The sequence below is a fragment of the Leptinotarsa decemlineata genome, unplaced genomic scaffold (genome assembly GCF_025532065.1).
Source record: "Leptinotarsa decemlineata unplaced genomic scaffold, Ldec_3_MD MMD2_tig00026299_RagTag_RagTag, whole genome shotgun sequence".
NCBI classification, from domain to species: domain Eukaryota; kingdom Metazoa; phylum Arthropoda; class Insecta; order Coleoptera; family Chrysomelidae; genus Leptinotarsa; species Leptinotarsa decemlineata.
In genome coordinates, this window is record NW_027412676.1 from 1,491,259 (window position 1) to 1,519,131 (window position 27,873).

A 27,873-nucleotide genomic window follows, 5' to 3' on the forward strand; every position below is an offset into this window, starting at 1 on the left:
CATCACCATGTGGCGAAAGCATGAAGAGGTTATTTCAGGACTTCTACAAAATGTTCTAAATTTGATCCAAAGTTGGAATGTGAAGGAATACTAGCAAAACAGTGCAAGTTTTATTTACCAAGAGAAACCCAAACTAATGGAATTCAGTTTACTAAAAAAAACAAATGCCTAGGTGTTATTAGCGACCAGAAATTGATTTGAAACAGTAACAATAACAGAATTTCCTCTGAAGCTACAGTGGCAACCCAGTATGTCCCAAAATATTTGGAAAAACATGGAGGTTGAAATAAAAAATGATCGATTGATCATTTCACACAGGAACAATTGCTTCAGACGAAATGCTGAATCTTCTACCGTTACATTTTTGTGTAATGAAAAAAAGTAAATAAATACGACAAATGAAAATGTCTCCAATTTCAAAATTTTGGTACAGCTTCACATAGCAGTTTTTGAATTTTATTCTGTATAGAGTTTTATCGTAAGGTATTTGTTAATCTTATGAAAATATTGAATCATACGCAGTTTTTAGAAAAACGTACAGTCGAGTAAATGTTTCCCAATGTTTCACGTTAAAAATCCGACAAATACTGTTTATTTGAGATTTGAAAGTACTATACGCTATTGGTCGGTCGGGAGCCGGGCGGTTCGACGTGGGTGATTTTGTTCACTCGGTCAATCGGCCAATGTGAGAGTCGATAGTTCAAGCCGCAGGCTGAACGCTCGATTTTCACTTGCTATCCTCCAATCCCTGTTAGGAATGACACGTTAAAAGACCTCGTTAGTCCTTAGCTCGCACAAGTTTCGACTTTTAAGAGTTGTCGTTCGTAGGGATGCGATAGCTGGTTAACGAAATATATTTTTTTCAATAGAATTTCAACAGAACTCTTTAGAATGGTAGGTAAGTTCGTTGAGCATGTTATGATTTTTTTCCACATAAGGATTCATAGATTTATTTGTTGAAGCGGAACCTTTTTTCCGGTATTTTTAATTCCGCCACTTTCTCATCCCCAAGCGAGTGTGACAATCACAGTTTTAAATAGAGATTGAGTCGTTTCAGAGCCCTTGGAATTCATTTAACATATTTTGTATGTATTATGAGATGAAATGATGAAATTGATAGAATTTTAAAGAATCTAGATGATTGCCGACTTTATATTTACCCGTGGAAAAATTCAAATACCAAATTAATACCGAGTGTAAACTAATTCAGGTATCAAAGTGGAATATTGGTGGTTTAAATGGTATCGCGATTTGGATTGATTGAATAAAAAAATTTTTGGGGCATTTCCAGTTTTACAAAAGATTACATTCACTTTCAGATTTCGAATAGAATACCCAGTAATTCTACACACTTTTGGATTCAGCTGTCCATTTCATTATAAACTTCTCATTTTCTGAAAAAATACTGCGAAGAACATTTTTCCAAAAAAAATGTCTAGGTAGAAATCAAATTAATGGAGAAACAAAAAAGTTATAGAGACTTCAATCAGTTTAGAAACCGGGTAACAAATTATATCAAATATTTTCAACTAAATAATATGATTTGAATATTATATTCTGTTTTCGTAGGAATAAAAAAAGTGCGATGGCCGGGAATCGAACCCGGATCAACTGCTTGGAAGGCAACTATGCTGACCATTACACCACCATCGCCCGTAAAGAATCAGTTCGAAATATTGCTGATGCATTTGTGCAACTTTCAAATGAATAATTATATAAAAAAATTATAGTATCTTTTGGTTATATTTACTAAAATGTCCCGAGTTTGAAATCACCCTGATAATAATAAGGCAGAAATCTATGAGGACAAAAATGTAGAAGGCTCACTGTGTCTGCTAGGGCACATGAATCCAAATACATTTTCACTGTTATAATTATCATCACAACGAGTAATGGTCATAAAATGGTTTGCAGAAACAAAACAAAAACGAATTTACAATTTAATTTTATATCTTCAATAACTCAATAGTGAAAGTATCAGTGAAAAATTAATAATGGATATGGTAAAATTAATTTCTCCTTCTAATCAACAAATATGCGACGGAGTTGAGCAAAGGACTAACATTTCACCGTTTGCCAAATAAATTATCATTCTTTTCTCGTGACTGGAGCCAATTGATCATACATTTACTCAAAGGAATCGTGATATATAAAACCCATTATGTAAAGCGAACCCAAATCTTCCGTTTACAATCAATTCATAATTGATAAATATGGGGTCGGGTTGCATGTCTGACTTTATTTTCATTGAATACAGATTTGACTCGATGAAGTCCAAATTATTTGATTGAAACACTCTGAAATGTGATTTATTGCTTCCAAAATAGGTCCGTAGCTGTATAAAATTTAGTTTTTTATGGCGTTGATATGAAGGAATTGATGTACTTGACAAATAAGTATTAATTCTAAATTAAGTGAGTCCTTATGTTTGTATTTCATCGAGATTGTTGACAGTGGTTCGTTTTGACAAGTTGCTCAACTTCCCGCTCACGTCATCTTTAGCAATATGAAGAACAGACAAAATATTTTTGGTTCCTCACTTCTCTTCAATTACATGAAGATACGGAGACTTTCAAAGGAAGTAAGAAAACATTGATGTTTTAATAAAAACCTATTCTTTTAAATATTACCCGGTAGAAAAAATCCATCTATTCATCCATTGAACATGAACATTGAATCACACAGCGAAAACATCATTTTTCCAAATGGAAAAAGAAAATTATTTTTCAAAAAACTGAATCGTATATTGTAATTTCATTTCACGTTTTATTGCTTGATATTTTTACCTATTCCTTTTAATTTTTTTTGTTCTTTCAGAGATTTCAATGCATATTAAAATCATATTAGACAATAGAAGTCTGAACTAGTGAAATTTATCATGAAACATTGTCAACCACTTTCAAACAAAAATTTCCGATACTGGAATCCTGAGTATCCGTATTAGAAAATGTAGGTATATATCCAAAAGTTGGGACCTCAATACTTAGACCACTTTTGTATCGAATATTCATTGAGTGGCGAAAAATATTTGAAGTTGCTACAATCTTCATAACTACGATTCATCGAATGAGGTTTCAACAAAATGGTGCAGTAGGTACCGCATAATTTTTGGCTAGTGTCTAATTATGTGAACAAAACATTCCCAATCTTAACGCCGAACAAAAAAATGGCCAGCAAAATATGTCACTACAAGAGTGCCAGAATGTTTCGCAACATTCCCCAGCATTCTAGACTGTTCTTGAACGTTTCGAATGATCTGAGATATTCCCAGATTATTGTCAAACATTTGACAATGTTCCGGAATATTGTGGAATGTTACTGAATACCATAGAATGTTCTGTTCTAGAAATGTATAGAGGGAACAGAACCGATGTACTGACAACTATATTTGGAGCTCCTTGGTTATTCAGAGGTCGTTACGTAAAATTAGTTTACCTACTGTTTCTCACGTATTACGTTAACTCCCTTAATCGTTCGACAATTATATGAGGTGTTCCTGCAAGTTTCAGATTATTCATATTCCAGAATATTTCGGTAAGTACCTACTAGAATGTTGTGGTATGCCTTCGAATACTCTCGAATGTTCTGGAATGATTTGGAACTTTTTGATTGGTGACACTTCCAGCCATCATATCTTCAGAAGCATGCCCTCAAGGTAAAAACGGGAGCCCCTACAATATTTTGGGATATTCCGGAACTTTTCCGATCATTCCAGACTTTTACCAAACACTTCACAACATTCCAGATTGTTACGAATACTCTTAAAATTTCTAGGCTGTTCTAGAACTAACAGGAGAGCGAAACTGCTAGCCCTCATATCTTCAAAAGCACGTCTCTCCGCTAAAAACGGAAAACTTCTTCAAAGGTAGAAAAATATAGACATATATATTTGCTTTTCATGCGACGCCGGTTGGATTTCTAGTGATGAATATAATAATGAAAATTACAACTCGAATGAGTAGCAGAATTTACTAAAAATAGATTGATTTATTTCTGATATTTCTCCACATATGAATGTAATACATATCTGAAATGAGAATCTACAGGAGATTTGAAAAACTCGATAATATACAGGTTGTCTGACATGTGAATATTTTTCAAATCATCTAAAAGAACAATTCGTTCAGACCAGTTTCAACTCCCTACCCTGTAGGTTAATTGACTGACACTTACCATTAAACAACTAATAATGGCTAATACCACGAAGGGTGTTGAATTATATCCGACAAGTTTCAGTGCAGGATTCTTCACTGAAGTTATTCCTACATATGCTGTTGGCGATACAACTGCCGCAATAGATTTTCAATTATTGGAACACACTCACTCTTTGTTTTGGGCTCTTTGGCCACTCGCTCGTCTATTGCAGCAGTTGTATCGCCAACAGCATATGCAGGAATAACTTCAGTGAAGAATCCTGCACTGAAACCTGTCGGATATAATCCAACGCCCTTCGTGGTATTGGCCAGGGGAATAGTTGTTTAATGATAGGGTCAGTCCATTAACCTACAATGTAGGGAGTTGAGACTGGCCTGAACGAATCGTTCTTTTAGATGATTTGACTTATAGCCAGTCTTCAAGTATCTATGCCCACTAACTATATGTGAAAAGTAAATTTTTTGATAACAGCGCAAATTGAATTAACCTATTCGAATATTTTTCATGAATATGATGTATCTGGAAAACTTTACTTCAATCTTGAAGTGCGCACTCTGTACACAATTTTCCAAAAAAATCTGCAAATCGATAAACTGGCTGCTCAGGAAATATTTACTGAGGTTCAGTGAATGTGGTTATCACTTATTTGGACATATATATTTAAATATTTTCATTTTAAATATAAAATAAAATAAAATTTTTCAGTATGAAGTGAACGTCTACGATCCAAAAACTACAACAAAAAATACAGGTCCGTATTTGAAAATTCAATGATGGGGTTGGCCCAAGTCAAATGACAACCTATAAAAGATTCATGGACATATTCTGATAGACCACATCAAGTGCCACTAGCAAAATGTGGACAGATTTTCAATATGTCTGCGAATAAAGAAGATATAGACAAAACATAATTTGGGATTTTTTGGTTTTTCCTGTATATCTCCAGAACCAAAAGAGCTATATTCGATTGTTTTACATCATTGAATAGGTCTCTAAAATACGCAACTTTGCCAATACGAATTTGAATAGACCTATATAATGTCTTATAATATTCCAATGTCTAATAACCTGTTCATTAGTTTCTGCCCAACTGGTCAGATATTCACAAAGGTCAAAGTATTAACTTTCAGCAAACTGATACCTTTATTCACGAATATCTATTGTTTCAACTCCTCACTCGAAATTCGGTCTATTCCCCACTATCCCAATTTCCGTTCGAAAATCCAATTTCGACTCGAACTCAATTTCTCATCCTGTCTGCAGCATCCTCAACAAGTTGAACGTGAAATCTCTTACTGAAAAATCCAATTTCACCTGATCTATTATTAATTGAGGAACGTGTATGTTAAACTCATTTGTCAGTCTGGGATGCAGAAAAGGTGTCATCAGGTGACACACTAATTTGGCATATCAGAATTGAATTGTAAGACTGAAACTCTCTGAGAATTTCGAAGCTGCGTGTGGTATCAGCGATGTTTCTAAACCCCGTTACTTTGTCGCTTTTCATGAAGGCCATTCATGGTTGAAACATGGATGAGAAAACGTGTGTATCTCGGGATGCCCGACAGAACAACTAATCTAAGTTTAACCACTTGATATTGAACTTGTTCAACTTGAGTAAAGGTTATGTTATTACTTCAATTTCATGTGTAATAATATGTTAATTTAAAAAAAAATTATTTATTAATAAAATCTTTTATTTGCTATTTTCTGTATGTACATGAGCCAGGTAGGATTAAAGAATGATACTAATAATGTACATACACAAAATCAGTATCATCATTTTAAAGGCAAGCTTCACATAATGAAAAAATATTACGTGCTTGCTGGTTAGATTTTTATAATACTGTCAACAGTATATCTCTAACGCACACTAAACAGTCTGCCTGACGACAGAGGAGGAGCCTGCCTTTCGCTGACGTATGCGTGAGAGAAAGGAAGTCAGACAAACTGGCGCCATTATGCGTTAGGTAACGAAGCGGTTTACCCTCCCACAATATTTAAATGCGTTTTAGAGCTGCAACTGCCAGCGAAAAGAATCAATTTCTGAAATATTTATAACTTGGAAAAAATCATCTTGTTACTTTATTATCGTTGACATTTATGGCGTTCATAGGCTACAATGCCAGGTATGTGTTTTTCAAATTCTAACACTTGTTGTAGTGAAGGCGATGGCATCTCCCCTTAAGAAAATGTCATACATGATATCGACCCAAGACTCAATTCATGAATATCAAGGATAAACGAGGCACCACAAGGCGGCCCGTGGCATAGCAAAGCTTCGACATCGAACGAAAAACGAGATTGGACCCTCATCTTTCTCAGTAGTTTCTACCACAAGGAAAAAAATGAAACTAGACTCCAAACACGAAGTATTCGTGTGGTGCGAGCGGTGTAGGTCTCGGCAGTGGTGCTCGGCTGAACTACGAATGGAAACTAAGTTCTGTTTATATCACAGTTAGTTTTACTCTGTTTCCAAAATTTGTTACTGACCTGTCAAGCAGTTTCTGATGATATGCAGCTCATTATATCAACTTAGCTATATAGTATGCTCAATTTCCATGTCTCCACATTATCAAATTCCAAGAAAGTTTCAATAATGATGATCTCATGAGATACCTGAAGAATTAGATGGAAGATGATGAACAGAGTGTGAAAAAATATTCTAGAAGTTTTCAAGTTTTGTTGGCTTCATTAGAAAAAGCAAACCTTTCGACATCTAGACCTTATAGCGTAAAAAAACCAAAATTGCTACAAATGAAGGGGAAAGTGCCCTGGGCAATATACTAAAACAACGAGAGGTAGAGGAAATATTTTCAAAAAATTATTTGCAAAAAAGGTTCCATTTGTTTTTTCGTTATGATAAATACTTGAAGAGATATGAAGTAAGCAAAATGGAAGAGAGCAAAATAAATCGACTTTTGTGGTTAGAAAACGAATTTAAATAATGATTCAAATAGTAGATGTCGTGCGGATCATTTCCGATTGTATTAAACAAGAAGAATATTATGAACGGCATAAGTCCAAGCAAGAAATTAAAACCCTTCATTTTCAGAGGAAACGTTTGGAACTCAACTTTCTGGAAAGTATAGAATTTTTTTTGCTGCAGGTTTGCCTTAGAAAAAGCACTTGCGCATTAGAATAAATGGGAACTTGGTAGTCTCCCTACTGGGATTGGCAAAACCACCAATTGGTTCTCTGTTCGCAGCTATCAATAGCCTACCCTTCTCTAGAGTTTTTATGGATTCGACACAACCTCCACAATGTATGGAAAAACTAAAAGCGCAATGATTAAAATGTTCACTGCGAGGCCTAGCTTTATGAGAGAAATCTTCTCGAAATTTCTAAATGCCTCATTGTCACCGGAGGAGATTATAGAGAGGTCTGAAGAGAATCTAGTCGTGGCCATATTCCAAGCGCATCGAGACAAAAGAGATTGTAATATGCTGAGGAACAATGTCTTCGGAGGAGCAACTCCCAAACAAATGTGTTGGGCTACGGGAGCTGTATTCCTTATGTCCACCAACGACTCCCACCAGAAAACTTTGTCACCCACACCTTGTCAATCCCTACACTGGGATTAGGGTGCAGCTGATAGAAGCAGGTAATGCTAGCTCTGTGGTTTGTGGTGTCTGCCTCTGAAACTGCACCAATGGTGCCCTGACGACGACGATGTAGATGAAAAAGACCTCTAAATATGTTTTCTATATGAAATTATATTTTGAAATATTTTCCATTTCTTCCCCTCCATATGTCCTTGATTATTATCCTAACCAAAAAGTCTGTGGAGCCTTTCCTGTACAGAATTTTATGTAGATTAATTCAGTACCTGAACATGTTTCCATAAATATCGCAGTTTTTGAGTTATTTGCGAAATATGTGAAAAGAGAATCTTAAGACACCCTTCCCTGAAACTTCCCTAGTACTTTCAATATGTTGTTCATGGTACTTCGCCCAATTTTGCTTTCTACACCATTTATTCATGTTATTGGCATTCGCTGACAGGACAATTATCGACTTTTGGATAACGAACTAGGTTTAGAAAATTCTAACGGCCTTAATTCAGTTACCAAAGATAGAAAAGGGATGTGTCGCGGGCGTCACGTTCACGCCAAAAGAACTTCAAAGAAAGTCTAGGACTTCGGAACGGCAGACGATACGACAAGAATAGAGAACTTGGTATGTAAGGAGAATGCTTCCGTGCATATTTCTTACAGAATATAATATGGTCAACCAATTTGAATTCGATGAAATTTTCTTTAGAGCGTCTTTGAAATGGAACGAAAAAGAGTTTTCAATTCGACACTGTTTGTTGTTAGAAACCTTGATTTCAATAAAAATCCTTCAAAATGTTGCTGAAATAACTAGAAATCCTCTAACTTAATTTTTTTTTGCAGTTGGTCTTAATAGATGTCCATAAATATTATATTATTCCATACTTTCATCAAGGAATTATTACGTGGGTGTCAGATCTTACCAGAGGATACACAGTTTACACAAATTTCAAATAGTTTTTGAGTTGAACTCTTTTGAAAGAAACAGTTTTTGAAATAATTTATTACAGTATCCCAGTATGCATACGAAAACATATTTTGGGAACAACTTCTCCATTATTATGGAGAAAGTAGAAAACTTCTATGAAATGCAAGAATGGAATATTCTTCGGGTCTCCATATTCAGTCATCCTAGACTACTCAAATGATGAATAATAGGTTGTCGCCTTTATATTCCATTGATAGTTTGCTAGTTGACAGTTTGCTTGAGATAATACCAAGGCATCACACAGTAATTTCTTTCTACTGAGAATTTTTCTATTCGAGTATATCATTTTCAAGTTGCAATATCCCACTTTTAGAATTAGCGCAATATGAGGTAAAAATCTGAGAGACTGATCTATTGTGAGACCAAGATTTTTATGATGCTCAGACAGACTGACTATTAGACAGTATTTTCAGAGGTGGTTAATAACGAATTCAGGTCTTGCTTGATTTGTTGACAAGCTATTGCCTGTGAACTTTCAAGGAAATTGCATATGGATTTGAGTGTCATCTGCGTAACTATGAATTTTAGTATACTGAAGACATATGGGAAATTGTGACGTATATATCACGAATAATGCAGGGCGAAGGATAGATCCTTGGGGGACACCAGCAAATACTCCAAGAAAATTTGAAGGCTGGTTATTCAAAATGACACATTGGGTTCGGCTGTTCAAATAGTTATCAATCAGACCGGCAGAAGAGTGCGCGAATCCAAGATATCTCAATGAGACAACTAAAAGCTGATGACATATTCTGTCGAAAGCTTTGTGATATTCTAATAATACGAGAATACAAAGTTCATTGCTGTCGATCGATTTGTGAGTATCATCTATAGGGCAGAGATCTCTGAAATTCTGGAGATCGTTGACTTTACACAGAGGTAGAACGTGAGATTGTTTTTAGGTTGTAGGGAATAAACTAAAATTAATACGGGTATTGAATTTGTGTTCTATAACCTGTAATATGGAATGAAGTAACATTTCAATGCTAATTCAGAACCATAAGTAATAGATTTCAATGAGACCAAGAATTCTTAGACCTCTTGCTTAGATGTTCTCCCAAATCGAGAATTATTTTGAGTATTAATTTTATATTCAGAGAGAAATGAGAGAAATTCATCATACCGTTCACTACTGTGAGAACTATTTTCACAAAAAAATCTTCAAATGATCGGGGATAGTTTTATTTGGATTTCTACACATTTATGTCATTTGTTCTTGTACGGAATTGATTCCAGAATATTATCAGACATCTAAAATGAAGTCGTTAGAAGTATTTTGGTTCATTTTGAATAATATCAATGATCAGCTCTAAGAAATGTATGATTTTTTGGTGGCAAGGCTATTTGATATCTTGCAGCAATTTGATTTTTTTGTTTTCAAAATTGAGATCTAATAGTTTTGAATTCAGTTGTTATTAAAATTTTTGCGTATTATTGAAATCACGAAGTATAAAACGAACGACTTTTTTCAAATCTATTGAATTTAAAAAAATCTCTTTGCTAAAAATTATATTTGTTAGTTATCTATTTACTTTTTTGAAGCATGGAAGAATAATAAAAAATGTATACAGTACATTTTCGTAATAGAGATTCAAGTGGTAGTTGTCACTTCTCATGTTATTTCGGTGTTTTCATTAACAATAACAAAAAATAAATAGGGTTGAGGCACCGATAGTTGACCAGCACCCCGTAATTGACCAATTCCTTATTCATACATAGAAATAAGAAAACTACAGCGTTCTGATGGTTGCCATTTGTATTGATCATTAAATTAGTCCTTCTTCTTGTAGATGTCACCACTAAACGTAATGGGGAATGTTCCTCCTGACGAAAATCAAGTAGTTTTCTTAAAAGAGCTCTAAAACAACGCATTTTAAACTCATCATTTCAACTTTTTTCTTTAAAAAATTATTTAAATACTTAAAACAGAGGAATGAAATAATGCATTCAACATTCAAAGGGATTCGTTTCTATTTCACCATTTGGCAACATCGGTTATAGCTAATAAATGACAATTAATCTGTTACCTGTATGAGACAAACAAAGATGACATATTTCAGAGGCGTACTGTTCTGTTTACTTATGTTCCAAGTTCCAAGACATTCTGTGACATATGACATTTTGTGCATCTAACCTATCTTCCTCTATATAAATAAATAACAAAACAACTGTTGTTTATGTGGCTCGTGGAGGTGGTATTGCACCATAATTTATATTTTGCCTCAATTGTTGATTCGTAAAGATAATTTTCCTTTTTTCAAAGTAGAATATCTAGGTACGTATAAATTATTTCAACTTGATATAGGCGCTGTTGCCAATATGTGAATTAGAAATAAATCCCTTTAAAAATTAAAATCCAACATTTGAAACCTCAATTTGAATACTTTTCGAAGTGACTTTGAAAAACTCATGAATTAAACTCAACTTTATTTTGTTCAAACTTGCATTTGCTGTAATAACCCAAATTGAGGAACATTCCCCATTCGCTTATTTGATAAGTAGGCCACTACCGTGTTATACATGTTTCCTCTCTGCCCTATAGTGAACACGTGATGTGACAATAAGCATGGTGAGTAGACCACTTTAACATATCTTGATACATCCGTTCACGTTGAACGTTTTATTGGAAACATATTTGATGTACTGGTTGCCAGATGAATTGAGTTAAACATTCTTACTATATTTACTGTCGAAATGAGTATTTTTTCAATTCAAATTAATGTGGTTAATAACTGGTATGAAATATCTGATGAAGTGCCCGTAATTGACCACTTTGGCCAACTACTGGTGTTTCAAAGAAATCAAAGTTTTCACATCTCTGTCTGTTTCATAGCTTTAGGTATGTGTTAAAGATGAGTTTTTATTCGAATGAATCAGATATTTCGAAGCGGATCCAGTAGTTGACCGCAATACAGTAGTGGTCAACTATTGGTTTTTAGCTTTGGTCAATAACTGGAATTTCATTTTGATTTTATTTCTTTTGAAATATGGGTTGGGTGAAACCATTGTATTTTCTAGAATGAAATGGCTGAATCTAAGAAGAGATTTTTGAAATATACAGAAGCACAATTACAACAGGCTTTGAGCGACATTACCAATAATGTATGCAAAATTCGGCAATCAGAGAGGCTGTATTGGGTTCCGCATGTCACTTTGATCAATAAGCTGAAAGGGAGGTCTTCCAATGGGTCCTTCAACCATACTTACTAAAGATGAGGAAGAACTTCTGGTGAGGTGGCTGCTGGCGGGTGCTAAAAAAGGATTTCCCATCAACAAAACTGCTCTTTGTGAAACTGTAAGGGATATCATTAAAGACGATGAACGTATACACAAATTTCGTGATGGCATGCCTGGAAAAAATGGTTTTCGGCATTTATGAAACGTCACCCTGAGGTTTGTCAGATACATGCTGAATCAATAAATGGAGCACGAGCTTGTGTAACGGAAAAGTGGATTCGAGAGTGGCATGAGTCCATTAGAACCTATTTGAAAGAAGAAAATGCCGAGGATATTTCAAATGATCCCACAAGAATTCTAACCTCCTATGAATCAGGGTTTGACGGATAGAGAGAATCAAGCCGACCAACTTTGATGTACCAGATTTTCTATATTTCGAATCACTCATTCCAACAAAAAGACGGGAAGAATTCAAAAAAGCAGAAATGGTGGAACGGGTTGGCGATGAGTCAGCTTAAGAATTATGTGCTGTTTGTGGAGAACTGAAAAAAAGGTGCCAAGGATATACATATAAAGAAACCTGTTACTCCAGTACCGCTACCACAGTCACAAAAAAGGAAAGTTAGTGTAGCCTTCCTTGATCATATTTTTTGGCCAGAGGAGTCACCTGACAAGAAATAATCCACAAAAAAAGAAAGACTGTCTTATGCAACAACTTCATTGAAGTGGTTGCAGTACCATGAAGAGAAAGAAAATACCAAAATGGAAAAAGAGAGAGAAAAACAAGAGAGGGCACTTTTGACACAAAAGAAGCAAGAGGAGAACTTGAACAAACCCGAGAAGGAGAATCCTCTCAAAAGAAAGGAAATAAAGAAAATAAAAAAAAGTCAATAAAGCAATAGATAGCTCGGAAAGTAAATATGAGGAATGGCAGGAGAGTGGATCAAGTCTAGATGATATCACAGAACATTTCAGCAGTGACAGTGAAGATGAACCACTAGCCTCCATTGGGAAGAAAGTGAAGAAAGATATTGCAGTAGGTGACTTTTATCTGGTTGCTTTTCCAGCCTACCATACCAGAAAACCTACCATAAGTATGCTTGCTCTGTTCGAAGTATTTATGACACAGGTGAAGTTGAAGTACATGCTTTCACACCGATAGAAAAAATCAAGAATGTTTTCAAAATCATTGAAAACCATATACGTGTTGTGAATGCCGAGCAACTTGTGAAGAGACTAGAATACCCCCAAGTGTTGTTACAACCGGAAGTCGAATCAACTATAAATTTCTCAAAGATGTCATTTGAACATTTTTGAAATTTTCTGTTCAAAATTTTATTTGAGTGTTTGTTCAAACCAAATGTGTCTTTCTCCATGAAAATATTACAATAATTCAATATAACAACGTGTTTCATTTCATTTCATCAAGTGGTCAACCTCTGGATCTAATCGCGGTCAAATAGTGGTTCTAGCTTGTCAATTACTGGTGATTCATGACTTTTGTTATTCTCAATTTTTTTTGTAACAAAATTTCACGTTTTCTAGAATGAAGTATATCATGATTAGAAGCCTAAAACTTGGTCCTTCTTGAATGTATTTTTGATTTGTATGAAAAGTTGACGGTTTGATAACTATAACCTATTTTATGAGAGAAAGCTCTCAACCGGTCAATTACTGGTGAACTCACCCTACTCATGCCGTATATTTGAGATTTCGCATTAATTGGATACCAGAAGATAATTTATGTCAGAAATAATTTTGCAATGATGTTTTTTCGGATTTTTATTTAAATGAAACGAAAGTCAATTTTTGTAAATAATAATTGAAAAAAATCGAATTTATTCAGGAATATAGGCTTTCACGGCTGGCATCAATGTTCTGATTGGTTTCCGTTTCGCCGTGGCCTTCTTTGGATATAATCTCTAAACGTTTCAACTGCAACTGAAATATTTTCTAGGTATAATTCTATATTTATTCCATCACTGTTAAATTATTATTCACAGGTCCTAACCTATTCATTTCGTATGTATGTAGAATCATTATGGTATTCCATTATATTTATTTACTAGAAAAATGGTATAACTTACAATTACTCTAGAAAATTCCAAAATGTGAAAAATGAATTTGTGAACAGACTAAATTATTGCCAGAAAGTGAAAAATGAATATTTGAACATTGAGTGTTATAAAACGGGTAGATTTTGAAAAAATTTTAAATTATGATACTCAGTAAGGTTGCAGATAGTGAATAGAATATAAAACTGTCAAAATTAACCAAGTACTTTCTTGTCTGATTTTGGAAAATAAATGTTTGAATAAAGAATTGAAATAGGAAATATTACCAGACTCATGTTCCTAAAAAAAATTAGTGCCTTCTCAGTGACGTCGCATTATTGTGTTTTTCACCAGAAAGTCCTGAAAATAATACCTACCTACTTATTTAGGTCCCGTTTAAGATTTAACAGAAAGAGGAGTTTTTTTTATAATGTTATCCATATTGTATAATCTTCGCATTTTGTATTGTATTTCTTCCAGATCCATAATTTTTTCTCAGAAGTGTAAACGATCACATAGTGTATGACTATATTAATGCCGTACAGTAATTTTTCATTGAAAAAAGTCACTATTTCATGAAAGAGTATTTATTATACAGGTTATATATATATATATATATATATATATATATATATATATATATATATATATATATATATATATATATATATATATATATATCTCATTCTACAATTTCAAGTACCTGATTTTTTACCTAAGTTTGCAATGAATTGAATTACCTGAGCTTGTGTTCCATTTTCCACATTTGAAAACATATTTAGTAACGGAGAGTCATTCAATTCTAATTGATCATTCAGTAAATTACCTGAATTCCTGAATCTATTGATTTCTAAAAATTGAGTTTCAAACTCTTCTCTTTTAAATGTAACACATCGTATTAATGATTGAACTCATATCCTTCTGCTAAAAGGTGGTTTGCAAATGTGGAATTGGTATTTCTATTTACAAAACTACTTCTATGGTCTTTAATTCTTTGGGAAAATGTTCTTCCTGTTTGGCCAATGTACAGTTTTGGACGAGAGCCACAAGTCAGCTTATATACTCCTGATCTATCCACTGGATATTGTTTTTAATAAATTTACTTAGATTATTATTCGTTCTGTAAGCTACGCGTTTACGCCTTCTTTCATCAAAAAACGGGCAACATTCCTGATGAAAGAAGGCGTAAACCTAGCTTACAGAACGAATAATATAATCTAAGTAAATTTATTAAAAATAATAAAGACAAAACTTCGGTGTCGGATAGATCAGGAGTATATAAGCTGACTTGTGGCTCTTGTCCAAAACTGTATATTGGCCAAACAGGAATAACATTTTCCCAAAGAATTGAAGACAATAGAAGTAGTTTTGTAAATAGAAAGACCAATTCCACATTTGCAAACCACCTTTCAGCAGAAGGACATGAGTTCAATCATGAATACGATGTGTTACATTTAGAAGAGAAGAGTTTGAAACTCAATCTTCTAGAATGTTTAGAAATCAATAGATTCAGGAATTCCAGATCCAGGAACCAGATACTTGAAATTCAGGTACTTCAAATTGTAGAATGAGGTGTATATATATATATATATATATATATATATATATATATATATATATATATATAGCATTGAATGTGTAGAATTAGTTATTAAGACACGCCCGAGGAAGCCATTGTATGGCGAAACACGTGTTGCGTTTTTGTAAAACTGTCTAGTGAAAATCACACAATAAAGTGTTTTTAGAATAAGTTTAGAAATATCGTTTCGTTTGCCCAATATAATCTTAATTTCGACATGGGATCTTGTATGTTACACTAGATGGCAATTCTATACGTGTAGTGGTTTTGAGATTCGAAAATACTTTTTTTTTGATATCTACATTTTTCCTTTCACCAAGTTTCCACACTTCTACGTAATACTTACAAATAGCGCAAAGGAAATCCATCTAAAACTTCGAACAGTTTCAATCAACTCGAATGCCCACCAGAAATCAATCTTCAGAAAGCGGTGGCAAAAAATATCGATAAAAGGTAGAAATATCACTATTGATTTCCTTGAAGTTCCTCTGATGCGACTGCTCCACTCATTCCAGTCGAAAAGTTTCTCCGAGACTTTTCCATCGATTCGTTAATTGAATGAATTTTTAAAGAGGCCGCAATCAAATCCACATCTGAGAACACGAATACAAAATACGCCAGTTAATGTGGAGTGCTTCCTCGTTTTCTCTGAGGAAGCTAAATTGAAAAATGCATAATGTAGAGATGAATTTTGCGTGAGCTTGTGTTTGATTCAGCTTTTTTAATGTCGGACGGAAGCTTTCCACGCTCGCTGAATAAATTCATGATTAAACTTGTAATGAAAGGTGATGTAAGAATAAGTCGTTTTATAATGAAATGGGAGGGGTTGTTAGGACTTCTTCTTTGATTAATCTATTGATTATATGAAAATGTTATCGAAGATCATTGGCATCGGTTTTCTCGAATATTACTGGAGTTTTTTCCAACACCAAATCGTTATTTTTAACACCTCGACACGTGTTTCGATCACCAAGTGATCATTTTCAAAGAGGAAGATTAAAACTAGAAACTAATGCGAGCTAACCCTATTTATGCTAAATAGGTATCCCATACAGGTAAACCATCCAGGCGTACCACCCATACAGGTATCCCTACCTAAATTAATTTTACAATTTTGCCTTATCTATTATTTTACAATATATGTTTATATAAAACAATTTTCAACTATATAAAAATTGATTTCACAATATTGCCTATTTCATAGGATTCCAATATTTCCTAGGATATGGCTAAGGTATGTGGATGATATTTTCGCGATATTCGATACCAAAAAATTGAATATTGACGACTTTGTTTCCATTTTAAATAATAGATGTCCATCAATAAAATTCACGTATGAGTTAGAAAATAAGGGACAACTACCATTTTTTGACGTTTTGGTAATGAGGAGCCGTATATGGAGGGTTAGAATACGATATATTTAGAAAAAAATCAAGCACGTACAGGTATATTCCTGACAGTTCACATCACTGTGGACAGCACAAACGTGCTGGGTTGAATTTTTTAGTGCATCGTCTTTTGACTTTCCCTCTAACACATGATAGATTCACAAAAGAAAGACGTACAATACAGGAAATATTAGCCACTAACGGTTACTCGAGGGTTATTGTAGATGACATAATAAGGAAGAAGAAGTTTAGGTTAAGAGTGAACGAAATCTTGACTTTCAGAAAGGACAAAAACCAAGATAAATACATCTCTGTTCCATACCACCAATATACGAGGAACTTTGGAAAGATTTTCAAGGAACTAGGTATGAAGGTGGTTTTTAAAACAAGCCATACACTACAGAGCCTTTTGGGAAGTCCAAAAGACAAAGTCGAGAATTCGAACCAGAAAACTATACACACCTCAGCAACTTTTGATGCTTCATAAAGCTCAGATCATTCCTTCTGTGGAGTATTGTTCTCATGTATGAAGCCTCGCCCCTAAGCATACCCTGAAGTAGGTGGATTCCATCCGCCTGATTGGAGACGCGAACATTACTTGCAACCATGATGGTCTGGAACATCGAAGAAAGGTTGAAGATTTGTCCCCCTTTTATAGATACTTTCACGGAAAGATTTCAAGTGACTTGGCACATTCGAATCCACCAAGAGCGGTACATATCAGAAATACGCCACGGACGGTCGCTGCTCATCGTTTTGAGGTTCAACTCAGTACACCTCGAACTTCATTGTTTGAGAAGTCTTTCACCTGGAAAACTGCGTTTATGTGGAATACATTTTCTGATAACGTTTTTCCAAATTAATTTAATCACCAGCGATTCAAATCCAACGTGAATTGCCACTTTCGCATAGGCACCGCATAGGCACCGCATAAGCACCAGTGAGGGTGACAGTGTTCTAAGTGAGTACAATTTATTACCATTCTTTCAAAGTAGAACTCATGTGAATGATATCTGATTCTTATTCCACAACAAATGTTTGAAATACAAACTGAGTAGAGAAAAGTATCTTCTATATAATTCAGTGTTCATATAGAAGTATTTGTTTCGAAAGAATTACTTTCTTTCGTGTAATTCAATGTTTATATGAAAGTAGCTGTTTCAGGAGGACTTTCTTTCAGTTTTTGTCTGAAAGTTACTTCTTTGCATGATCTACACATTCATGTATAGAGTTTCAAATTGATTACTTCCTTCCTTTCTTTAGAAGATTATCTCATCCCTTTTTTGTATCAGATTTATAAGTTATATGTATAAACATAAAAAACCAGGTGAGAATGATGGAGTAAAGGAGAACAAAATTTACAAAAATCGATATAAAATATAAATACATTATTTTTCTCAAGAAATGATATAGTTTCTATTGTTACATTATGTAGAAAGAGAAAACATATATAGAAACAATTCATCAATTGTTTTTTAACAAATTGTTCATTGAATAAACAATAATAATTTACATAAAACATTTTTTTTGTTATCAAAGAGCAAGATGAATTATGATTTGAAAGAATGCTTCTTTAATATTGATTACAAGTGGTACAGAAAAATTAATTAATAAAGTCATTTTCTGGAAACCATTTCTTTTTAAAATCATAATTTGCCACAAAGATTGTTTCTACAAAAAAAAAAAGAAAATCATCTGATGAACAACAAATTTGTTCATAACAATTTTCAACAATAGTAGATAAAATTTGAAAAACAATGTATGTAGCTTCTCATCATAAAAGAACAGATCTAAAGTAATTTTGAAAAAATGATTTTGAATGATCAATGAAGCTTTTTAATTTTTTAACCAAGTAAATTGTTGATTACAAATTGAAAAATAATAATTTCTCTCATTTTTCAAACGTGAATCTGTTGGAGACCTTTCAAAACTATCTCCAAAAAAAAAGATTTGTTATTTGACAGCTATCACACTTGCAATGTTCCTGTTTGTGCAGAAAAAAATGTTTATTAATTAATGCATAATAAACTGGAAAATAAAGATGAACATTTTTTGACTGTGGATTATTGTTCATTCCTTAAGGTCCAAAGTGGCCGTGTCTTGCGGAATCAAGAGTATCCGTTTTATGACGTATTTTCAACCCTCTGGGAAAATAATAAAGTTAAGTCCTATAGTTCCAGAAGGCAGGACTTTTTTGGGAAAAATTTCTCCCCTTTTTGAATTCTTTTTCAAATTCTAAAAATGTCAAATGGGTTTTGAGAGATTTGTAAAAAACCAAACCATTTGTTTCAATTATTTGTTTATGACTTTTGCCATTCTTGCAAGCGGCACTTCATTAAAAAAAAAACATCTACACGCTATTCCGAATCGAGTGAAACCTCGTTTTATTTTTCAGAGCTGGAGAAAAAAGTTTGACCAGAGAATGAATGAGTGGAACAAACTACTCACGCCAACCCAACCGGCTATTGTGCCGCCCAACATGAGGCTGTACTCATCATATTTGAGAGTACAGTTGCACTTTGAAAATTTAGTGTTTTTGATTGGTTAGTTACAAGAAAATAATACCCCTTTCCATGTACAGTAGATAACTTCAATACAAAAAAAATATAGAAAATATTTTTGAACAATCTATTCTTGCAACAGAACTGAAAAATATTGAACAATTTCTTCCCAAAATCGGTATGCTCTCAACAATTTGTGTTTCGCCACTCCCTTTTTGTTAAAAATTAGGATATTTGGAGACAATACGACACCGAAATTTTGCAATAGTAGCAGTTCAATTATTGATTATGTTCTTACAAGTTCGCAAATGGTGATTTCATAAAAACTGGTTTCATTTGAAACATTCACTAAACAACTCACTCTCTACAGAGAAGTCCTGTGGTTAGGCATTTTCTTAAATCCAATTTGCAGACCTCCAAAAATAAAAGTCAACCTAAATGACGCTGCACCAATTTTCTCACATTTGAAAAAATATGTTAAGGAAAAATAGTGGTAATGAAAATCAAGTACTCACCAACATATATTGCCGTCGAATTATGATGAGGATCATACGGACACACCGCTTGGCCAGGTTTCTCTTTTTCCACGGTGTAGTTTTTTGTGTGAATTATATAATCCCGACAAAGAGGTTTGAAAGCATTCGTTCCGCAAAGTAGAAGTCGTCCTGTTGTACTCCTCGCCATTATTCTGATATAATTCTGACAATTTTCCTGAAACAACAATCGACGTTCAATATTCTGTAGTATTGAGAACATTATTCATCTCATAATATAAATGGTTTGAACTGTCTATTTACAACTGAAGGATTCTGCATATAAATATAATGAGTACGTATAGGTCAGGTAATATCTAATATGTTGTGGAATTGGCCGCGGTGGTAGTGCGCCTGACTCACGATCGGAAGACCGTGGGTTCGATTCCTGCCTCGACCAGATATTTTTCTCGAGAGAATTTATCTGGTTCAAGCTGGGATGATTCTGCAACCGTGTTAGGAATCACAAGTTAAAAGGTAAGACCTCTTTAGTCCTTAGCTCGCACAAGTTTTTCAACTTCTGAGAGTTGTCGTTCGTATGGGGGCGACAGCTGATTAACGGAAAAACAGATTTTTTTTAAACAGATGTTCATGCCTGACTATTGGTACCGAAAATTAAACTGCTTGTGATTTCTTACAACTTGAGACAGAGTGCATGAATCCCCCCTAAAGTTTCCAAAATAAATCGATACAAATTCGTGAACCCTCAATCTAACTACTCACTAAGGGTGTTTATTGAAATCTCTTGTACTCCTTGACTGTTGACTGTTCAAAAAAAACAATTATTACTGCGAGTGTTCCATATTTCTGTTAGTCACCGTACACATACAACTATAAAAAATCTTTCGAGAATCATTATATCAAATCATACAACAATGAATGTTTAAAATTAATTAGCTTAAAATTAATTAAAATTAACTTTTTAATCGACTCATTATGTGCCCCTATGGAAGAGGCATTCGAAAATGATTTATTACTCCACTGCGGAAATATATTATAACGTTTAGTAATTCAGGTATTTGGTTATATTTAATGTGAACTGTAACCTACAATGATACGTTAGTTTCGAATTTAGGCATCATTTTTACTGAAACGTTGTATTACTGTTCACCATATTTAGCGAATACAATTTCAGCTTTCACCTAAGTGAGATGTGATGGCTTCAACCCATCTGTTCAATGAAACAGACGCTTCGAAAACGATAGAATGGAGAGATTGGACGGGTTCGACGAGAAAGGGATCAATACTCAAGTGGATGTAAGAGAGTAGAGAAGCAAAAAACGAATAAAAAACACACAGAGAGCACAATCTGATAAGTGTGTTGATGAGCCAGCCAGGCGTTTTTCAATAGAACTAACATCTTTTGGATTCTTATTCGTCTGCTATAGGCTGGATAGCCGTAATCACACTGAGAGAAATTTTAAGTAGCTATTAAAATCAATTGCATTATGCCAAAAAGATATATGCATGAAATAGGTGTCAAATCAGTTCATTTGTCATCACATACGACACCATTTTCCTTGAATCCCTTTGTTTGCCTTTAATATAGTGCTACTTTTGTACTTGCAAATACAGTTGAACTACCACAATCATGTTTTATCAATTACTTTCTGACAGCTATCTTAAACACATATAAATGTTCTGTAATGAGTAACATTTCTCTTATTACCACTAATGAGTTCATCTGTGAGCTGCAATATTGATTTAGTACTTATAGCAAATGTTTGTGAATTTATTGTTCTAATCATTAGAAGGTTCCTGAGTTACCACAGTGAGGTTCAATGGATTACGTTTGTCTTTCTACTTCTCCATCTTTTTACAAAAAAAATGTGGTGAAAGTAGAAAGCCAAAACCATTGTTTCCCAAAAATCAATCTCTCTAAAAAATATGCTCCTTTAAATGTATTTTTTCAGTTACGTGGAGTGCATATATTAGAGTTCTATCAATCTGATTTGACCATCTTGAGATGGCTGAACCTTGCCGATATCGATACTTTTTCATTGCATTATTTCATTTTCATTACTATTGCTCTTATCTGTTATTAAAAAAATCAATAGATATAAATTATGCACAACAGAAATAAGTACTAAAGCAGATAAAAACAAATACAAAAACACCATACATGGCGTTTATTCTTACAACCAAAAGGAAAAAATTAATCGATTTTCTACTTTGCACGATGTGACGATCTGCAAGATACCAAGTTAATCAAGTACGCATGTGCAAAGAGAAGTATTATGTTTGATGGAAATCTCAACTTATCACTGAAAAGAATATATATGTCACGAATATAGACCTTGCTAATATTGAAATAATCTTTAAATGACATTTTTTGTGGTTTATAACCTTCCAAAATCTGAAAAAATTATGATAAATCAATAGAGAATCTGCTGAAGTGTAGTAAAGGCAAACTAAAAAGTTCACTTCGAAAAGTTCTGAAAAAAACAGTATACAATATTGAAATAATGTTTCAGCTAAATCACTCCACTTGTAATAGCTCGTTTACATTTCAATATTAGGTAAATTAATACTGATTCACTACATGTCATGCATTGTCTGTAAAACATAGTTTTAGTTAAGGAATATATTTGGTAGGTTTATCGCAATGCAGAGCGTTCGTAGTAAACAGAAGTTATGAGTGATATCGGTTGTTTTACTACATGTTGTACTAACATATGTAAACACATACATTTCGAACACGAATGAAAATAAAAAACAACTTCAATAGCACGAGAAGAATATTGAACAGAGTGACTCGTACATGGGCATATTCTCTCTAGATCAATGATACCGTGAACATGATTGCTATGCAAAAAATATACACTATGAATTTGTGGAAAACTCGTGTATGTGGTTGAATAATCAAATTAATTCCTATCTTAGATTCAACTTATGAATTAGATTTTTCATGATTTTCAGTTGAAAGAAAGTTTTTGGTCTTCCATTCTCCATCTTAATACAAAACATATGGGAATCTTCCAAAGAAAGGAAGGGATCAATTTCGAAAAATTAACTCTATACAAAGATGTGTGGATCATGCAAAGAAGTAATTTTCACACACAAACTGGAAAAAAAAGTTCGCTCTAAACCGCTATTTTCATATAAACATTGAATTACACGAAAAAAAATACTTTCGAAACAAATACTTTTATATGAACGCTGAATTATACGAAAAACACTTTTCTCTATTACGTTTGTATTCCCAACATTCGTAATGGAATCAAATCAGGTATCATTCACAGGATTTTTACACAATATAATTAATGAAACAAGTAAATTTTCTTTTACATGTAACCCATGTCGTCGATGACAGTACGTAAATAACATTCATTCGCTTATTTGATTAAATCCCAGCCATAGGAATCTTGTTTAATGTGAAAGGGTATATTTTTAGGAGAGATTAATTTTTGGGAAAGGAAGTTTTTGGCCTCTTCTACTTCTCCATTATAATTATGAACGAATTGAGTGTTTTTTCTTATAATGTTATCCGTATTTGCTACTGAAGAGCCGATAAGGCAAGTGTCTAACGGCGAAACATCGGATGATCAGCAGTGAGAATGACAGTATTCCATGTAAGTGAAATTTTACTTCTTTCATTAATTCTGTTGTGTAGGAATCCTGTCAACGATATCTGATTCGATTCCATTATGAATGTTTGAAATACAAACAGAATAGAGAAAAGTGTTTTTCCTATAATTCACCGTTCATATAAAAGTATTTGTTTCGAAAGAATTTTTTTCGTGTAATTCAATGTTTATATGAAAATAACTGTTTCGAGAGGGCTTTCACTTCCAGTTTGTGTCTGAAAGTTACTTCTTTTCATGATCTACACATCTTTGTGTTAAGTTTTTGAAATTTATTCCTTCCTTTCTTTGGAATATTCCCACATTTTTTGTATCAAGATGGAGAAGTAGAAGGGCAAAAACTTTCTTTCCCAAAAATTAATCTCTCTTAAAAATATACCCTTTCAATTCAATTTGAAAGAATTTGTCAATGCACTTGCATTGTATTGTTTGATGCGATGCTATCTTTTTTGTGGTATTAGCCAGAAAAGTAGTTGTTTTTCGTCAGGCATTTGCCAAATCCTGTAGTGTAGAAAACCTGGGAGAGATAAATGTTTTCGATCTCATCAGACATCCATGGAAGGCTCTGGCACTTTCAAGATAAAATCATAAATACTTTTGAAGTAGAAGCAGGTCAATGAAAGACGTGAATTATTTGAGATGTCATGGAGAACTATCGAAACAACTAGACGACATCGACAGTGCATTTATCAATAATTATTTGGCAAGCGCCCGTTCCAGCCAATATCGAAGAGATAACAGTAACCAACACAGGTGTGAATATGGATTAGACAAGGGAAATATTGTGAAATTGAAAAAATATTGTTTTAATGGAAAATAACAGGAACTCTTTGAAATGATTGCATTCTGGTTTAGTATAATTAATCCGTTTCGATTTTTTGATAATCTTGCATATCTGAAAGATGTCAAACTTCACTCTTCTTTGAATAACTGATGAAAAAATGTATCTAATCATTCGAGAGTGATTTGGTCATCTCGTTTCGTGAAAAAAATCGCGCGGTAAGTTTATTTCATTCCGGAATGAAAAAGAAAACACACTTCGAGTGTGCTTGATATTTATGTGAGATTAATACAGTCACATAACATGATAAACTTTGAAACATGGTGAGCAGTAAGTAATACAACGTTCAAATAAACTTCCAAACAACAAGAATAGTTCAACTTTTCTTTTCCACTGCAAAATAGAACATAATGTTTTTAGTTACGTTCCTTTATCAGAACAATAATGAAAGTGATGTGATCTTCCTATAGTCTCATCTATTCAATCTGGCCATATTAAGTTTATTTCGTTTTAGTTTCGCCGAAGTTCGATCAGACTATGACGTAGGTAAATAATCAAGTTCCTGTACCCATTACCCGGGCTGATTCTCGATAAATTAACTTCGACATCGACTCTCTCCCAAGGTATTATTACGGCTCTGGGGCATTCCGGAACCGATTGAAATGTTTCGATGGATTGATGAGGCTACGTGCTTGCCACTCCATTTCCAGACACTTATTACCGATGGTCCCAAGTCGACGGCGCCATGTTTCTCTGAATTATACCATCACTTTTCGGTTGCTTAGGCCCTCGGAACGGATAAACTGAGCACACTTTGAGCGGGATCCTATAATTTATAGTGGAGCGTGAACCTCTGAACAAAACGAGACATATATTTGAAATAACAGTTTACTCGATGAATAAAGAAAGTACCAAAAAAAAATTGGACTTGAGAATTTTAGAGTATGTCAGAATTGAATATTACTGGGGTTTTTCCCAACACCAAACCGTTATTTTAACACTTCGACACGTGTTTCGATCACCAAGTGATCAAAAATTTGATCTTCCTCTTGTAGATGATCACTTGGTGATCGAAACACGTGTCGAGGTGTTAAAATAACGGTTTGATATTGGAAAAAAACTCCAGTAATATTCATTACTACACCAAAGGTTCCAACAGTGCATCACAAGTATGTCAGAATTAGTTACAAAAATTACAAATTTACTCATAATAACTGACTATGAACACATCAACAAATTCACTTGGACATTCTCTTCGTAAAGCCGTTTTCAACAAAAAAACATACTTCATTATTTATTTATCATTTACTATTACACTAATAGGGATACAAACAGAATACATCCAAAAAGTATCCTCAAGTGTCTTTCCAATAATATCAATTTCTACTTTCAATATTGTGAGGTAGCAGTGACATAAGGAATAAACCATTATATAATATATGATTACTTTAGATTATCTACTGAACATAATCTAAAATAACGAAGAAAATTTAAAGAAAGTTTATTGTTTTGGTTTACATTGTTACGATCTTCATTCGGGTTCGAAGGCCGTCGTGGTTTGTAACTGTATCCTAACGTTTCGCCAGCACGAGTGGCTAGCTTCTTCAGAGGTTTATTCATCTTGATGGTTCATCAATGACTAATGATTTCTCGTTCGTAAGTTGTATTTAAGTTCAGGAACGTTGATGCGTTGCTATTGGCCGAAGTGTTAATACCTGTTGATGACGTTACATTGCATTGCACTGTTGCCACCTTAGTATCTTTCAGTATGGGATTCCAAATCCGGTTGAGCGTTACCGCCTCCTCTTTTCTGTTGTAGTTTTCCGTATGTTTATGGATTTCTATGGCTTCCCGTACAAGCCGACTGTGGTATCCATGATCGGGTGCAAGTAGTTTCATGTCTTCAAACAGTATCGTATGATGTCCTTCACTAAATGCGTGTTCTGTTACTGACGATTTGTCCATTTGACCTAATCTACAGTTTCTCCTATATTTGCATCATTAGGGAGAATATGCCATCCCGTGCACCGCCTTCTCAGTGACCTCAACTAACACATGGGCTTAAAAGTCTAGGGCATTAGAAAGGAAACTTTTTTTTTGTTCAAAATTGACTTTGTTCGTCAACGTAATCTCCATGAAGAGCAAACAATCATTACAGCGCCGCTGTAACATTTCAATACCAATTGTAGAACAATTCATCTTTTGCCTCAAAATAACGGCAAGTTTTCTATTTGCTGTTAACAATGCTATATATTTTTCATACAAACATTTGAAATGTAACCACACCTCGTTTTGTGACCAGGTTTCTAATTGAATAAAACGCATAGTAAGATACAAATAACTTTTATTTGTGTTGAGTTCGAGTCAAACAAATTGTGTTCAACCAGTACTGGTGCTTCTACGAACCACAACTACTGAAAGCACAATCTAGCCTGAATATAAAATAAGCATTTTGGTCACTTCAGTCCTAGAGTGTATAGTGATTTTCCACACAGTTGATGAAAACCATTGACGAATCTTGGAAAGTTCACTTTCAGGAAATACATGTGATTTTATTGGGTGTTTTGTTTTTACATGCTTTATATTAGCTTCACCTGTATGTATGTATGTTTGTTTGTAACTCTCAAGCTCGGGATCTGTATTGACAGAATAATCGGCATTATTGCTTGATCTATTCGCGGGCAGATGGCGCTGTACGTAACTATCAATTATTGCTTGATCTATTTGCGGGCAGATGGCGCTGTACGTAACTATAAATTATTGCTTGAGGTATTCGCGGGCAGATGCTGCTATATGTAACCTCCTTGATAGGCTGTTCAAAATAAAATCAAAATAAAAAACATATTTTGAGAATTATAAGTGTTGGCGAAATTTTGTACTACAGATGAAATATTTAAATATTTACAATTACCCGTGATTCAGTACAGAAAAAAGTTTTGAACGAAACGGAAGATGCATTTTAAAATCTAATTCGATTATTTGAAAGCAAACCAGAATATGGATTTCAACAATGAAAACTTCATCGTAAATTTTACACCTAAAAAATTCAGTTGCTCAAATATTTCAAAAAATCGAAAATTTAGAATTAAGGTGCTTGACATACATATCAAATCAAAAGATTGATTTGAAAAATATAATTATTCACTGAAAAAATATTTTTAGTCCATTAATATTTCGAACGAAACTTCAAATCAAAACATCAAGACTGAATTGTTTTTTGAAATTATTACTGCAAAGTTTCTCTTTACTTCAAAACAAATTTTACAACTGTCCGCCCTCTGTTGGAGACTTACTGCATCTCAGTATTACTATAGAATTTGAGACCTCAAACTTTATTATGTTGTTTGAGAGGAATTTTACATTCGTGCGCCGTCTGTTAAAGATTTATAATACTAATAATCGGACTAAAAGTGAAAAATAAGTATAGTTTAAAAAAACTAAAAAACACGCTTTTAAAGAACATAGAACTGAAAAGTTAAAAATATATTTTTTAAATAAGCTTAAAACAATAACGAACGAAAAATACTAGTATTATCGAGGAAAAAGGGTGGGCGCTTTGTGCCATATTTTTGTATATCA

The 27,873-nt window shown here is 33.8% G+C and overlaps 1 protein-coding gene and 1 non-coding gene across 4 annotated transcripts in view; both read right to left on the reverse strand.

Moving 5' to 3' along the window:
- Sema1a (Semaphorin 1a) overlaps positions 1–27,873 on the reverse strand; it is a 1,123,890-nt gene that overhangs the window by 71,096 nt on the left and 1,024,921 nt on the right. For all 3 annotated transcript variants that reach the window (XM_074180678.1, XM_074180676.1, XM_074180677.1), the window contains exon 5: positions 19,912–20,107. In XM_074180678.1, the coding sequence (XP_074036779.1) occupies positions 19,912–20,107 (196 nt within the window). The remainder of the gene's footprint in view (positions 1–19,911; positions 20,108–27,873) is intronic.
- Positions 1,582–1,653, reverse strand: TRNAG-UCC (transfer RNA glycine (anticodon UCC)). The gene has a single exon. It is a non-coding gene; the product is annotated as a tRNA-Gly (tRNA).